This window comes from Candoia aspera, chromosome 14 (assembly GCF_035149785.1).
Source record: "Candoia aspera isolate rCanAsp1 chromosome 14, rCanAsp1.hap2, whole genome shotgun sequence".
In the NCBI taxonomy this organism is placed as follows: Eukaryota; Metazoa; Chordata; class Lepidosauria; order Squamata; family Boidae; genus Candoia; species Candoia aspera.
In genome coordinates, this window is record NC_086166.1 from 19,171,637 (window position 1) to 19,188,106 (window position 16,470).

The window sequence follows — 16,470 nt, forward strand, 5'->3', positions numbered from 1 at the left end:
GAGTTCCCTGTGTCTGTGTATCACTTCGCACGGACTGCGCCCAAAGCTGCCTGGTGGAATACATCTTCTTAGCCTTGATGCTAAGCCCTGGAGGCTGACTCCATCCCGATCTCCCATTGCCCTGGCCAGTCAGGATGAGGAGCGGGGATGGCTCTTGGCTGCTGGGGATGGGGTGGTCTTCCTGCCCACACTTTGGAGGAGAGAGGAGAGAGAGCTGGGAGGAATCTGCTTGGCCCTTTGGCTGCCACCTGATTCCCGCTCCCGAAGGCAAGCGCAAGTGAACCCACGAAGCCTTTAGGCCCTTTTTTAGGTCCGTAACCTGCCCTTCTGACCAGGCTGAGCTAGAGGAGTCTCTCCTGCCCCAGCACACTGCTGTTTGAAGCCAAACCACAGTCTCTTTTCTGCAGAGGCACGTTCTCATGTCTGTAACATGTTTTCCTGCTGTTTTGATGCTTTTTTTTTTAGGGAACAATGAAAAATGGAAACAAGCAAGATGAAATGTGGATAAATCCATTTGTGAAGCAGTTTGCAAATCTTGGGTTCCCTGTAAGTATGGCGGAATAAGAGAACATTCCCATACATTTTTGCTTAACCAACTGCCCGTTGCCCTTTGGTCACGTGCGTCTTTCTTTGAGGACCGCCTTTTCTCCTTGTGAAAGGTGGAAAGGTTGCATGCGGATCCTGTCTTGATTAATCAAATCTCATTCTTTTCTCCAGAGAGACCTGCCAGAAGAAATGATGCAGAGCAATAAGATAGATCTATCTGGAGGTAAGGCAAGCATCAGGTTAGGATGGAAATAAGTGGCTTAGAATGTGTTATTTCAGATTTTTAAAACATTTATTAAGTTTCTGGTGGTGAACCCATTAAAATAACTCTGTTGTTGTTGTTACTTCCTGTCACAGCAGTTAAACTAAGCAAACCATTCCCCCAGTCAGCTGTAGGATTAGAGGTGTCTTTTTCGTTGGGACATGCTGCTTCCCACGCCTTAACGGACGTCTTCCGGTCTGGGTCAGCTGGGTGTCGCCTAGCATACACGGTCCACGGGCCCTTCGTTTTAGGCTGTAGGAGCCACCCAGAACTCAGTAGCAACCTTGACATAGTAGCAACACTGTGATTCTTCACTGACTTCTTTAAAAAAAGCACATGGAAAAGGAGTTCAGAATGGATTGGAGATGCCAAAGACATAGTTGCAAATGATTACAGAAGGGGGGGGGATAGCAGAAATCAGTGTGACTGCACAGAAAAGCTAGTGAAGATCAAAAAGGGCACAAGGGAGAGCTGTCGCTCTTCAGAGAAGGGAAAAACCCAAAGAACTGCAGACTCACCAGTCTAATACGGAGAACTGAGAAGACTCGAGAGCAGATCCTGGAGAGACCGGTCCGTTACCACATTCAGAGCGACGGGGCGATTCTAGAATCAGCCTCATGGTTCAGTTAGGTAATTTTCTTAGTAGTTGGTGGAAATACCACAGACAGCCTGCATCTTGATTTCAGCCGAGCATTTGATAAAATGCCCCTGGACTGGTTAAGTGTGGGCTGGGTGGCATGACAATCATAATCATATATAACAGGCCTGAAAACCAGTCAGAGTGCTCATCAGTGGTTCTTCATCAAATTAGAGTGAGGTATCCATGATACAGTTTAGTGTGCTGTTCAGTGTCCCTATCGGTGACGTGGATAAAGAAGCAAAGGGAATGCTTACCGGATTTCCAGGTAACACAAAATGAGGTGGGGAAGGTAGTCCTCTAGAAGATAGAACTATAATTTTAATTGGTATTTTGTTTGTTAAAGAGATGCTGGAAAGAAGAAAACAAAATTTAGATGACAAACACAAACTTTTTCACTTAGAAACCAGAAATGAAATGCACCAGTAGAGGACAGGGGACACATGGGTAGGCCTTTTGAAGAACACCCTGGAATAAGTAATCACCCTGGGTGATGTGGCAAATAAAAAAAGCAAGTGTGTTTTTAGGCAGAATCAAAAGACTTAACAGTTTCCAAATCACTGGAAGCAGTTCTACTTTATTCTGTTTTGGTCTGACCCAACTTTGAAATTGTGTCTGGTTCTGTTCACCACAGCCTAAGTTGAGAGAAGGGCAGCAAGTAAGCCCAGGGGGCCAGAAACTAAGAAGAGAGACTGGAATGGAATTGGATGTGTTTAGTCTGGAGGAAAAGGGGTGAGGTGGGATAGGACAGAGCCCCCTTTTGGGGAGAGAGGGTGGGTGATAGAAATTTGAAGAATACAGAAATAAATAGGACAGCCCTCTTTAAAGATCAGAAAGGGTGTTTGTCCCGGGCTAGCAGCTGAGGGCCTGTCCTCCATTGTTCCAGAAAGCAGGACACAAAATAATGAATTTGAGCTAATTAGGTTTGAATCTTAGGAAAAAAACTCCCCAGGGATAGGAGCACCTAATGGTGGAAGCCATACTAAAAGAAAGTAGGGTTGGGATCTGCTCTTTGCACGTATTTAAGGAGAAGCTAGATCACAGGGTGAGGGAAGGCTGTAATTTGGGTTCCTTCACAAGTGGGTTTTGCTCACCAGCCTCTACAGCTCATTCCAGCAATAACTCTGGACAGCACTAAAACCTCCAGGGGGCCTCTTTGGCAGACGAAAAAGGGGAGAAATGAGAAGCCCCAAATGCTTTGAATTGCCCTATGCCACCCTTTTGTAGCATATGCAGGATTCAGATCCAGAAAAGGCAAGGGGTTTCAGATCTGGCATGGGTGCCCTTGCTGGGCTGGCTGGCAGCTCCTTAGGGGAGCTGAGCCTTTTCCTGGACTTGCCAAGGAGCTGGTGGGCTCGGGGACACGCGTTGGTTCCTTAACTCCAAGGAGGCAGAGGTGGGGTATCTCCAGGGCAGCCTTGACCACCTCAGATCCAAACACTGCCCATCTCTGCTCTTCAGTGACACCGCCATGACCTCAGACGGTCTAAACGTGGTGGGGGGAGCAAGACAGGGCTTTTTAAACCGCCATGCCTGCCCCCCTTCCACCTGACAAGAAATGTCTTTCCTGACCTGTGTGGAATTCCAGAAAGCCTTGAATGTCAGCATGGGTGCCTGAGAGTATTTCCGGGGCCCCTTTCCTCTTCCTTCAGGAATCTTGCCTGACAAGCGGATGGAGGTGGAGAAGCATAACCTGAATGTTGGCGAAGGCAGCCGGGGGATTGGGAAAAGCCCTGGCTCCCGTCCCCAGATTTCCAAAGAGCCTTCCGTGGACAGAATTCCTTATTTCGATAAGGTGAGAGTCTGTCCTTCTGGAGGAAGAGTTAAAGGCTGGGGGGTGGGGGGGCACCAGGGTTGCCAGTGACCTCAGGCCCATTCCTTTGGGGTGGATTCGTGGGGCCTCTGGGCTGGGCAGCTAAAGAGACAGCACCGTATGCTGGCTGCACGTTCTGACAGGAGGGTTACTGGTGCCTCTGGCTTGCCTTTTCCCTTTCGAGTTAATTTGCTCCATCGCTGCTTTCACTGTCAGTTCAGGGAGGAGCCCCTCCTAGGGCTATGCACAATATGCAGAATGTATTTCAATTCAAACCCCAAAGCAGCAAAAAAAAAAAGTTGTGTTCCAGAATTTCTGCCAAACTGTTCCAGGTAGGTTGCAGCTCAGCAGAACCAAACCCCCAAACATTTTGGTTGTTCCAGATGTTGGCGGGAACAAACTCCTGAGGGGGTCTTACAAGGCAAGTGGAGCAAGGCAGGCACCTTCCCCCCACTTTTCCAGGCAGTCTGTGCCAAGCTTGAGGCAGAGGTTGTTGGCAGCAGCAATGGCCAATCTGGCTTTAAGCCTGGTGTGCCCACCCTGCCTGGGCAGGCACATTTCAGCCCAAACACAAAGCACCCAAGATAGCTACTTAGTGCATGGCATCTTTGGCACCTCCCTGGTTGGTTCTGCTCCTTTCAGGAAGGACTGGTGTAAATGGGAAATGGTTTTATTATCTGACGCCTGACTTGGCCCTGTGGTGACGCTAACCTCTCTCCTGTTTTCCGCGTCTGTTCCTGTGGTCGGCCTCTTCCCTCCTGCTGCTGCTGCTGCTCGGCTTGCGCCTCTCCCTGCCAGGATGGCCTGGTAGCAGACGATTCCCCAAACGTGCCGTTCATGCCCAGTCAGAATGGGAAGTTTCCCCCTCCCAGCAGTGTACTACCTAACCACGTCCTCGGCTCCCTAACAGGGCTGAGCGTGCAAAGCTTGAATTCTGCCAGACAGGTAAGGCTGCCCTTTCCCAGGACCTCGCAGCAAGGCTTTCGGGTGGGTCCACAGCCGCTAATGCGGAATCCCAGGTCTGTGGAAGTACCGGCCCTTAGCCTCTCCCAACAAGCATGGAGGGGGCAAGAGCCCCAGGGCCCACAGGGGGCTCCCCACACCCAGATCTCCCAGAGAAGCCCCACTCTGAAAAAAGAGGACCGTCTTCAGGCAACCTCTCCCCAGTTGGTTGTTGGGGCTGAATGGGGCCCACTACCACTGTGCCGCCTGACGTCCTTTCCCCTGGGAGAGCCTTCCGCATTAACAGCCAGGCTTGGAGAATATCTTCCTTCGCTCTTTGGCTTGTCTTATGTCGCTTCCTCAGGCTTGGATTGGCATTCCTCTTTTTCACCTTTTCCTTTCATTCCTAGCTTCCTTCAATCTTTGGGTCTCCACTTGCTAAAATACTCCCGGATTAGGCAAGCACCATCCAACCATGCTTCTGTTTTCTGCCTGCTTTTATCTTAATTTGGGACCTAATTATACTCTGAGTTGGCAGCTCCTTTGAAAAGTTCAAGGAAGGGATGTGAATTTTATCCTTTTGCAGAAGGGAGGTTTGGAGAAGGAAAGAGAGTAAAAAGGGTCTCAATTTGGGGCTTGACCTTCCCTGGGATCACCCAGGGTTAATGGCATAAACTTGCAGTTTCCACAATGATCACTTGAAATGAGCAGAGACCAACCACCATTCTTGGGAAATCATGGTTCTGATGTCCCCTCCATTCTGAAGAAGCTCACTTAGACCAGTTGTTCTCTCAACTGAATTGGCCTCATTGTTCCCGGGCAAGGAAGGAGTGACCCCCAAGATGGGGAGGGTGGGCAACCGACAGCCTTGTGAGAGAAGTTCTCCTGACAGACACTCCCAGGCCTGGTTATGTCATCGTGCATGTAAGACTGACTTTTTGTGGAAGTCTGGGGTGATGATTTGCCCAGTGAGTGAACACCTCAGCTCCCCAGCACACATTTTTGAAACACTTTTTCTCTTAAGAAACCAAGCATTGCTGGGCTGGATAGTCACCAGGCATATGGTCATGCAGCATTTGTGACTCCCGGGGGGGCACCCTCTGCAGGCATCCGCAGGTAGAACAGGCACCTCCTTCAGCAGGCCTGGGGGGCATGAGGGGTGACACCTGCCCACCCTGGGGGCTGGGGCTTCTGCCAGTACCTGACTCGTGGGGGAGCTGCTCAGGAGGAGGGGCAGCTGCTTACCCATCATCTTTCCCTTGGCAGAACGGCAATCCCAGTACGTTTGGAAATCTCACAGCACAGCCCCGGAGTATTCAGCCATCTCCAGCACAGCCTCTTCATTCCTCTCAGCCTAACCCCCGCGCTCAAGTGCCTCCTCCATTACTCTCCCCTCAGGTGAGGCTCCCACCTGAATTTTTGTGGCCGGATGCAAGGTTGAGGCGGCAGTTTGAAGGGAAAGGGAAAGGTTGCCTTTTTTCCCAATGTGTAAGGCATGCTGGTGGGGTAACTTCCTTAGCAGACTGAAATGCTAGCAAAGCAGTATATCTTGATTTCAGCCAAGCATTTGTCAAGGTACCCTGTGGTATTCTGATTAGCAAGCTAATTAAGCATGGGCTGGCAGGCATGACATGTAGCTGGTACAGAAGTCATGTTCAGAGAGTAAGGTATCCAGTGCGTGCGGCAAAGTTGGGTTCTGGTCCCTTTGCTCTTAAAGACCTCAGTGAAAAGATGGATGGTGAGAATGCTTATCAGATTTTAGATAAGATTTGAAGCAACTAAGCCTTAGAAGACAGAAACAAAATTGAAAAATCTCAGAGGGACAGAAAAAAGCAGAAATTTAACCAAGAGATACAGAATTCTTTTATAACTAAACAAATCAAATGAACAGGTATAGGATAAAGGATACCTGCTTTAGCAATAAATAGTATTTGTGAAAAAGACTTGGAATATTAGTTGATTGCAAGCTGAATGTGAGTTAGCAGCTTGATGTGGCTGCTGAAAAGGCAAGACTAATTTTAGGCTGCATCAATAGAAGTATTGTTTCCTAATCATAGAAATTAATCATTCCAGTTCATTGTGTATTGATTAGATCCTTCCTCGGGTATTGTGTCCAGTTCTGGCCAGTATCTCTTTAAAAGGATTCAAACAAACAAGCTGGATCAAAGAAAGGCAGTGAAAATGATCAGTGGACTAAGAACTACAGCCTACAAAGAGAGAGCAGAGGAATTAGAATTAAGATATAGGTAGTCCTCAATTTACAACGGCAATTGGGACCAGAATTTCCGTTGCTAAGCGATGCGGTTGTGAAGCACAACCACATCGCTTAAGGACAGCAATCCCTGCAGTCCCAGTTGCCATTGTTAATTGAATCCCATGGTCGTTAGGTGAGGCAACTTCCTGCTGGCTTCCCACAACCAAGTCAGTGGGGAACCTGGCAGGAAGTTGCAAATCCCAGGCGGATCACAAGCAGGCTGGCAGGCAGGTAAGTGGCTGCTGCCAGGTGGGGGTGCGTGACTGGCTGGCGCAAGCGCAGAGGGACTCGGGGAGGATGCACGGGTGGGGGAGACTTACCCCAGCAACGTGCAACGTTCCCTTCTGGCTTCCCCACTGGCTTTCTGGGGAAGCCAGCAGGGGAAGTTGCAAACAGCGATCACGTGGTGGGGCGCTGCAACCGGTCCTAAATGCAAACCGGTTGTCAGGCGCCCAGATCGCAATCACATTAGCGCCATCATAACTTCGAACGGTCGCTGAACAAATGGTCATAGGTTAGGAACTACCTGCAGGACTTTTCAAGCACCTGAAAGGGTGTCGTACAGAAGAAAGTGACGTCCTGTTATCTCATCCCGGAGCGCAGGTCACAGAATAGTAGATTTCGGCTCCAAGAAGACAGATTCTGGCTGATAAAAAAGCCTTCCTAACCGTAAGAGCAGTTCAGCCGTTAAACCAGCCACTGATTGTGATGGTCGGATCCCGTCCAAGGATCAGGTGCATTTGAGGAGAGGCTAAACAGGCATTTGGGGGGGGCGTTTAATTTAAAATCCTGCACTGAGAAAGGGCTTGGGCCCAGTCAAAGCAAGAAAAAGCACAGATCAGCAGGCGCAAACCAACGTGGCATTTCTGTGTGCCACAAGTCCCTTCCCTGTCGTCCTCTTTGCTCTAAAGAGTTCTCTCCCGAAGCGACTGAACAACTTCAGTGGTGACCGTCAAGATGTGCAAGAGGTGCTTTTTCCTCTTGGTGGCTGCACTTGGCCACTCCTGGCCGTTTGGCAACTTCCGTGGCAAAGCATGCTCTTTCGGTGCTTTAGGTTCCAGTGTCATTGCTGAAGTATGCACCAAGCACCGGGGGCCTCAGCTCACTGTTTGGCCCACAACAAGTAGCCATGTTGAGCCAGCTCTCCCAGTTGAACCAGCTCTCCCAGTTACAGGTAAGTGGACATCTGACCGTCCCCCCCACCCCCGCGAGACCCGTCTTCTGAACGAGGAAATGCCGTCCTCACTCTCACCTCTTTTGGAACCCGGTTTCCTGTCACAGCGGCTGCTGGCCCAGCAGAGGAAGGTGCAGAACCAGAGGAGCCTGCCTGCAAGTGGGCGCCAGGAGCAGCAGCAGCAGCAGCAGCAGGTGGGCTGTGCGGTGTGTTTCTCCACAGGTTCTATCTTCAGACAGGTGGCCTTGCACGAGATCCCTCCTAGCAGGTCTGGAACCTCTGGAAAAGCAGACGCTGGCTTGGAGGCACAAAGACCAGTTGCGATGGGCACCTCACCGTGGAACGTGAAGCCAGACACTTTGCACTGTGGAAGAATATCCATATTGCTCTGTCCTCTCTATTCAGATCCAAGAAAATGCCCTGGTTTTTCACAGCAAAAGCGTGGAGGATGTTCATGCTAACCAGCCAACTGAATGTGCAAGACAAACGGTCTATGCAGTGGAACCAGTTTGTGGCCTAAATAGAGAACTGATTTTCTTAGATGTTCATTGCTAATGTTCATCATTTAGAGCTGACCCTGTTGTGGTCTTCTGACCGAACAAGAAACTATCTCATTTACCCAACTCTAGTTTTTCCATAATTCCAGGCAGGAGGTGTATTTATCATGCTGCTGGTGGATTGTGCTTAGTGTGTCACAACTCCTTTAATCATTTGGTCCTCTCTTTGTGTTTGAAGAATCGCTCTCTCAATATGCAGCAACAAACGATGCCACCGTCTTGTCAGCTTGATCCAAATCTGCTCATGAAGCAGCAGGTGCCTCCATCGCAACAGCAGTTCCATCAGACTGCCATAAAATCCTTCCTGGAGAATGTTGTGCCCCATGCTAACCAAGAGCTGCAGAAAGGGCCATCTCAAATCAACGCATTCAGCAACTTTCCTGTAGGTGAGTATCTTCTCCAGGCAAATGTGCATCAGGTGGTTGAGATCTTGCAATGGACACTGGTCTCCTGGAGTTGGGTTTGACCGCTGCCTGTCTAGCTAAGCCATTTGCTTTGCTCTGTAGCCAGGCTTTATCCTGCTGGTGAAAGTGCTTTCTGCGGTCAGTAAAACCCAACATCGAAGACCTGTCAGTATTGTGAAGAAATGGTATTCTAAAGCAGTGCTTCCCAAACCTGGGTGAATTACCCAAAATTGGGTAAAAGTGGTTTTTCTTTGGGCAGTGACACACGAACCCATTGCATTGGCTTAAGGTGTTTTACCTACATTGGGTAAAGAGGACTTTCTGATACGCGGTTTTGGGTAATGAAGGAAAACGTTTGGGAAGCGCTTCCTTCGTTACCTTCGACCTTTGACATCGATTTCAGCTGGACCCGCCCCCTTCCGTTGGAGAAGAGCTGCTGCATCAGCTCAGCGCGCTAGTTCTCTGGGAGTTGGACAGAACGTTTTTTTTAACTAGTCCGGCACAGGAGATGGGGCTATTTGACGCCCAACACAGTCCTGTCAAGTCAGTGGAGTCCTCCACAACCCCAGACAGCCGCAAATTGAAAGGCACCAGGCTAGAAACTGTGAGTCCCTGAGTTCTAGTCTTGCCGCAGGCACGAAGCCAGCTGGTGACTTTGGGCAAGTTATGCTCCCTCAGCCCCAGGAAAAAGAAGGCAATGGCAAACCATTTCTGAAAACCGTGCCAAGATAACCGCCGGGACCCATCCAGGCAGCCTCCAGGAGTCAACGCTTGACTCCTAGTCGCACAAAAAAGGTGTTAGTTGCTTTAAGACTTCTCAAATACAGAATTCAACTTGCTATGTTCTTTTAGCAGGAATTGGCTTTAGCTAATTTGTTTTGGTAAACAGTCATTTTTCACATCCTTTGGTTTCTTCCTTTTTCCACAAAGCCTTATTTTATTTTCCCGCCTCTTTCTCCAAGTCATTTTTTATTTTGCTGTAGACTTTTTTGCTACTCCTCCAGAATGGCCCTGGCCATGGACTCCATATATAATTACAGATTGATTGATTAATATAATTGATTGATTGATGAGGTGGAAGTAAGCTCCTACCAGCTCTCGGTAGGTGCTGTTCCAGGGTTGGAACGAGGAAGCTTTCTCCAGATTCTTAAGACTGGACCTGAATTCCTGTGACGGGACGTGTTTCTGGGGGGGAAGGTGCCGTTACGGAGACCACAGGCGAAGGAGGAGGGGGCGCCTCCCGGGGGAGAAATGCACCCACGGTGTGGAAGACCCTGGGCGCCTGGCCAGGAAGGTCAGGCGGGGCCCGCCTTAGAGTTTCTGGGGCCTAGAAAACTAGAGTCTGCTCACTTTGCTCAGTTCGGCAAGGTTCTGTTCGTAGGGTAACAACAGTAAAGTCTGGAGCTTCACTCCTGGCTCAGCATAGTTTCTTTGCCTTATTCCTGACAATTCCACCCTTAACTTCGAGATCCAATCCTGGAGCCTTCTGAAAACGGCCTCCCCATTTCTGCAACAGTCCTCAGCTTCTAAATCCCAGCACCGCTGAGGCAGCAGAGGGGACCAGGTGGTTCTAATTCTTCTCTGCCAAGACTTCTTGGCTTCCATTTGCAGTAGCTCGGGGCCTGGTTTTCCTGGCCCATCTATTGCTCTGCCTCTACTGTAAGTGCTTTGGGGGAAATTAAAGGTGAAGTTCATATTAGAAAAGCAAACTTCGTAAGTTTTCTAAGAAAAGTGGTCTCTTTCCCCTCCCTGTGGCACTTCTCTTTTCTAGTGCAGTTTTGTGGTGTGTGTGGCTCTTGCTTTGCTTTCTGAGGCAGGGGTCTTGTGGCATCCAGTCCTCATGCTCCGTCTAGCCTGATACAAGGAAGGGAAGGCACTTGGGGGAAGGAACGGGAACGATCTGGTCCAGAAAGTAAGCTGTTCTTCTTCTCACCAATTCCCTTAATGCAGGATTGAACGCAAACTTGAATGTAAATATGGATATGGGCAGTATTAAGGAGCCGCAGTCCCGGCTGAGAAAGTGGACAACTGTGGACAGTATTTCCGCCAACACATCTCTGGATCAGAATGCCAGCAAAAATGGTAAGTTTAAACCAGGATGAGTAGAACAAGCCTCTACTGGAGCCCAGTGGCCAGATGTTAGTTAGTTACATTATGTTTTATGTTACGTTACGTTATGTTACCAGTTTTGAAATGTGCAAAGAAAATACCTGAGTATCAGGGTTTCATTTTTAAAAACTAGCAAGAATTATTAGATGTGGTTCAATCAGATGGTGCAAATCAGTAGAGCCCACAGAAGGCTGTATACTTTTGGTGCTTTTTCTCAAGCTGTGGATTGATGTGAAAGTCAAGCATTTAATTTGAGTGCCCTGAAGGAGAGTGAAGCATGCAAGGACACGTGGGGCTCAGTGAATGGGCAGTGTCTGAGAATGATTGGGTGAACCACTTGGGACCCCAGGGATGTGAAATGTCATAGTTCATCCTTGGAGTCGGGGGATTTAACGGTTACTGCTTGCCAGTTGCTACCTGTTCAGAGATGTAACAAACTGTCAGGCCTCTTTAAGAAGAAGTTAAGTTCGGGAAGAACTTCCAAATAGCTAAGTTAGTATAAGAATACAATTTCTTTGATGCTGATAAGAGTAGAGGTTCCCTTTCATGCTCAGGGATGCCAGTGGATTTCCAGATGTTCTTCATTGCAGCTTGTAATTCACACACATGGGTTATGCACCTGTGCACAGCCTTGTTTGGTGCCTCGGAGAGTTGTTTGGTGGGATTCCTGTCCCTACATGGCAACACAAGCTCCCACAGATCCTGTTCATCTTTTTTTTTTAATTGCCACAGCATTCATATGTTTCTTCCTGAACCAGTCATTCTTCTGCTGTGATTAAATTCTTTAAAAAATCTTTCCTTATTTTAATCTTCTCTCAGCTCTCCTTCAAAAATCCTTAGAATGTTTCATCAGCACACCTTGTCCTCCCATCCAACCTTTGGCACTCAAGGCCCCATTTTACAAGGGCAGATGTTACAGAACAAACGTTTCCCCTAGGATGGATGAAACTTTTTGCCTTGCTGAAGGACACACTGTAAATGCTTGTACTGCCAAGCATCCACTAGACTGTCGTTGCAACCATCTGTCTTACTTGCAAGCCACCCTGTGGGAGCAAACTTAAGGGCCACAGATTCCAAAGGCACTGTAGTCCCTGTGTTTTCCTCCAAACCTAGTCTGACAGCCCCCTTGATAACTCCTCATGGAATTATCAGATGAATTCAGAGGGTCCTCAGTTCTCTGTTTTGTCAGAGGAAATCACCCCTTAAGAGCCCAGGGTCTTCCAAGAAGCCTTCCCTGCCTGATTCCAACTGGGAAAAATGGGATAGAGGCCCTGTTGCTTCACCAGTTCCAGCAGCCTCAGATTCCTCTCCACAGTGGCCTTCTCTGACTCCTCTATGCCTAGTGCCAGTGTTGGTGGGCTCCAGTTTGTACTGTCCGGTCCTCACCAATTGCTCTTCAGGCGTGGGAGTCAGTCTCAGGAGACTCAGGATAAGCTGCTGCTCCTCAAGATCTGGACCAGCCTCTTGTCTGTCAAGGTAGTTGGAAGTGAAATCTTCAGTTGTCTCAAGATCCCCAATATCATGGTTGCTTATTCATGTTTATTCTGTTTCTGAAGGGCATCTGTCCTTGATATCGGTCAGTTCCGTACCATATATTCTTCCAAAATAGACAACCGGTCCTCTCAGCATCAGTCCTTTCACAGTATTGGGCAGTGGACCTATACTCCCTGGAACAGTCTCCAAGAAGTCTTCCCTGCCTGATTCCAACCAGAGCAAAAAGGAAGAAAAAAGGATAAAGGCCTTAATCTCGCAACATTTTGACAGACTCAATTATTGCATTCTTTGGGTGTCCTGCTATCATTTTTTCATCTGAACTGTTTTTCTGAGAAAAAATGTTTCTACTTGGCCTTCTAAGGTCCATTTGGGATATAGTCTTCCCCCCAAAATTTCTCTAAATGGATAGCTGGCCAAACATACGTACCTCTTTCTGATCTGTACTCACTCCACAGGAGCAATAGAAACATCGGTGGTCTTCTAGGGCAGCGGTTCCCAACCTTTTTGGCACCAGGGATCAGTTTTGTGGAAGACAATTTTTCCACGGACCAGGGGTGGGGAGGGGAGGGATGGTTTCGGGATGATTCAAGCGCTTCCTCTTTTTCCTGACCTTTTATTCTTTTTCCTTCATGCCATTTGGAGATAGCAGCCAATGGGCTTGCTTTCTCTGACAGGAGGCGGAGCTCAGGCGGTAATGCGAGCAATGGGGAGCGGCTGTAAAGACTCAGGCTGTAAATTCACTCGCTCGCCCACCGCTCACCTCCTGCTGTGCGGCCCGGTTCCTAACAGGCCATAGACTGGCACCAGTCCCTGGCCCAGGGGTTGGGGACCCCTGTTCTAGGGGATTCCTCTGCCGGAGTTCTGCCAAACTGCTGCATGAGCTCAACTCTACCTTCATCCAGCACCATAGACTGGGCACCTGCTCTTTGAAAAAGCCTTCTGTAACCAACCTGCACTCACCATTGCTTTGATCCTGGCTGGTCATGTGTACCCACCTGCAGGCTGATTCTGGAGGGAGCACCAAGTGAGGAAGAGTAGGCCAAACACACTCTGGTTTAACTGTACTTTGCTGATAGTGTGCTGGGAATAGAAGGTAGTTTAGCTTTTCATAGGTCTCATAGGAGAAGGAAGGGCAGATACGGAGTTGGCAAAAAAGGGGGGGAAGTCTTAAAAACACCTGAAATGATATATTAAAACCAGAAAGGATTCTGGGGAGAAGGAGCTGAGTAATGGAGGATTGGGCTGGCAGCTAATGGTACTGCAGTAGCTAGCGTGGATTAGCCCACTCGAGTGGCTGTTGAAGATGGAGTACTAGGTTGTTGGTTTCTGTCCAGAGTGAGTGGCTGATAAACCTAAGATGGTTTACACTGAAAAGGATTTATGAGGTGCTGGGTGAGACCAGAAGAAGACTCACCAAAGTGTTCAAGGGCACAATCCAGGGAAAGAGGAGTCTGAAGAGGAAAGGCGCTGTAGAATACTCTTCTGGAGGACTACGGGCCAGAAGGTGAGAACAGGTCAAAGGTTTACCCATCTGAGCATCACCAGCCAACCCAACCCAACCTGTCAGCTGTGCAGACAGTGAGGGATACTAAATTGCTAGCTCGTTTTGTAAGCCTTTTCCTTAAAGCTAAGTTAGTAAATAGCAGTAGTGCCAGTAATTTGAGTGAGATGGGTGGTGACAAAATTGGAAATATAAATAAATAAATAAATAAATAAATAAAAAATTAGCGACAGAGGGTTGTTTACATGCAAGAAAGACACATACGTCAGACTCTTATCATGATGTTTAAAGTACAGTCTGTCTGTTACGTTTGGTTAGAGAAGGAAGGTAAACTGCCTACGCAAAAGAATGCCGACTAATTAGTAGCGCTGGAGCTGGAAAAGGGAAGGTGCTGGTCTGTTCTGGTGAGGCTTGCCTGGTACCCAGACTGCTTCTTTTTGTCTCCACAAACTGAAGAACAAGAAGAAAGAAGTGGTGTCTCTCTGGCCTGCCTGTTTCAGTCAGATCTTGTCACACCACCCTCTTCTCAGTGACTTATGGTGGCCAGATCCTCCTCCAGATAAGTCATTTGCTACTCACCCATGTATGTGAATCACAGAGACCACAGTGAAAACACAAAAACTTCAAAAGATTGATTGTGAATCTACACAGCTCCCTTCCTAACCCCTTCATCTCAGGTGACTTGTCTGTTCCTTGAATCTTCAGTGTTGGTTTTAGAAACTCGAAGGGTTTGGCAAAAGCTACACTTCATTACATGATACATATTTGAGGGACCGCATCTCCTCGGCTGCATCTACCTGTCCCATCAGATACAGCAGGAGAGGCGTGTTACGGGTCCCATCCACTAAGGAACGTCATCTGACGGGACCCAGGAAGAGAGCCTTTTCTGCCGTGGTGCCCGCCCTGTGGAACATCATCCCCCCGGAACTTAGATTGGCCCCTGGCCTTCAGGAAGGGCCTGAAGACTTGGCTCTGCCATCATGTCTGGGTGTCTGGCAATAGCGATGAGCCTTGGCAGGGGCTGTATTAAACAGACAAATGATTTATAGTCACCGGCTGAGTGTCATTATGTTTTAATTGAATTTTTAATCATGATTTTAGGTTAGTTCTGTTTATTTTTTACCGTTCCTGTTGTTTTAATGGTTGTGAGCTGCCCAGAGTCACATCCATTAAAGATGTGAGATGGGTGGCTATACAAAACAAGTAAGTAGGTAAAGTGAGCAGGTCTCACTCCAACAGTTCAATAATCTTTGGAAGATTCCAAATGGGGCTTTGCACAGGCACGTAGCCCACATAATAGCAAGTAGAAATAAGTAACCAGATCTTGCTGGACTGTGTCTACCCTTGCCCAGGGTCCTGCTTGTTGGGGCTGATGGGAGTTAGAGTTCAGCAGTATTTGGAAGGCAACGTGATGTCCCTTTTCCACTTCTCAGGATGATGTTCTGGAAAAGGATTGGATCTCCCCCTTGCTTTCCAGGTGCTATTTCCAGTGGCTTTAGGATGGAGGAGACATCCTTTGTTCCTTACGACTTCATGAGCAGTAGTAACTCACCAGCCAGTCCACCTGGATCTGTGGGGGATGGCTGGCCACGTGCCAAATCACCAAATGGTTCAAGCAGTGTCAACTGGCCACCAGGTGAGTCCCTACAAAGATATACTGCAGGTAGTCCTCAACTTACGACCATTTGTTTAACGACGATCCGAAGTTACACGGCCTTGGAACGGGTGCTTTACAGTTTGTAAAGCACTTCAGAGTGTCACAAAATGTCACACACCCCTGGTCACATGATCGCATTTCAGGTGCTTGGCAACTGGCTTGCATTTACAACCAGTTGCAGTGTCCTGCGATTGCGTTTTGTGGGTTTTGTTTTGTTTTGTTTTGTTTGCTGTTTTTTGGCAAAAAATGCCCATTGGGATTCGCTTAACAACCACTGTAAAAATGGTTGTCAAATCAGGGTCCGGTCACATGGTGACTTGACTTACAACCGCAATGACTTACGATGGAAATTCCAGTCCCAGTTGTAGTCGTAAGTTGAGGAGTACCTGTATGCCAAATCCTTCTACCTATATAGGAGGTATCAAACTGGCCTTTTATTTGTCTTGTGGGATAAGAGATGATTTACCAACAGAAGCAGGCAAGGAGTACCCAGGAGAGCATCATCCCAGTTCAAGCTGGCTTTTGGTTTCCCTGTTTCCCATCACCCATACAAGGTGAAGTTTGCAAGGGGGAGGCCATGAAATAAACTAGCTGTGGAGAAGTCTCAGGAGGCCTGTTCTTAAATTGTGTTGTTGAGGCCCAGCTGCTGCTCAGGAATCTGTATTGCTCTCCATGGTTGTGGGTTGTGTCCAAGAGAAATTAAAGTTACAAATTCCAGCTTATCTGATAGTAGTGTTTAGACTGTGTTAGGCACTGGAAACATTTTGGATTTTTCCTTGTGGAATGTTTTTATATTGTTACTTCCTAAAATGGTAAAATGAATTTGTCCTGACCCCCTCATTGAGAAATTGAATGATTTCATTGGGGTTAGAGTTGGGCAGGAAATAAATATTTCACTTAACTTTCAGTTACTTTTTAATCTGTGTATTAAAGCAGTAACACAAGTTTACAACTTCTTAAAATAATACTTTTATTAAAAGTTTTAAGTACAATAATAAAAGATAACACAAACTAAAAAGAAAAATAGAAAGAAAAAAAGGTGCAAGAAAGAAAAAGAAAAAAAACTTAAGAAAACGACTTCCCACCCTCATCACGACAAGTTTAAGCAGTTTCACTATCT

At 47.8% G+C, this 16,470-nt stretch overlaps 1 protein-coding gene across 3 annotated transcripts in view; it reads left to right on the top strand.

Moving 5' to 3' along the window:
• Window positions 1-16,470, top strand: part of TNRC6A (trinucleotide repeat containing adaptor 6A) — a 53,302-nt gene that overhangs the window by 29,621 nt on the left and 7,211 nt on the right. For 2 of the 3 annotated variants that reach the window (XM_063314652.1, XM_063314653.1), the window contains 10 exons: window positions 466-546; window positions 718-769; window positions 3,098-3,240; window positions 4,057-4,203; window positions 5,467-5,598; window positions 7,509-7,628; window positions 7,736-7,822; window positions 8,364-8,571; window positions 10,540-10,671; window positions 15,171-15,329. In XM_063314652.1, coding sequence (XP_063170722.1) covers window positions 466-546; window positions 718-769; window positions 3,098-3,240; window positions 4,057-4,203; window positions 5,467-5,598; window positions 7,509-7,628; window positions 7,736-7,822; window positions 8,364-8,571; window positions 10,540-10,671; window positions 15,171-15,329 — 1,261 coding nt within the window. The remainder of the gene's footprint in view (window positions 1-465; window positions 547-717; window positions 770-3,097; window positions 3,241-4,056; window positions 4,204-5,466; window positions 5,599-7,508; window positions 7,629-7,735; window positions 7,823-8,363; window positions 8,572-10,539; window positions 10,672-15,170; window positions 15,330-16,470) is intronic. The other variant, XM_063314654.1, reaches the window with a different exon arrangement.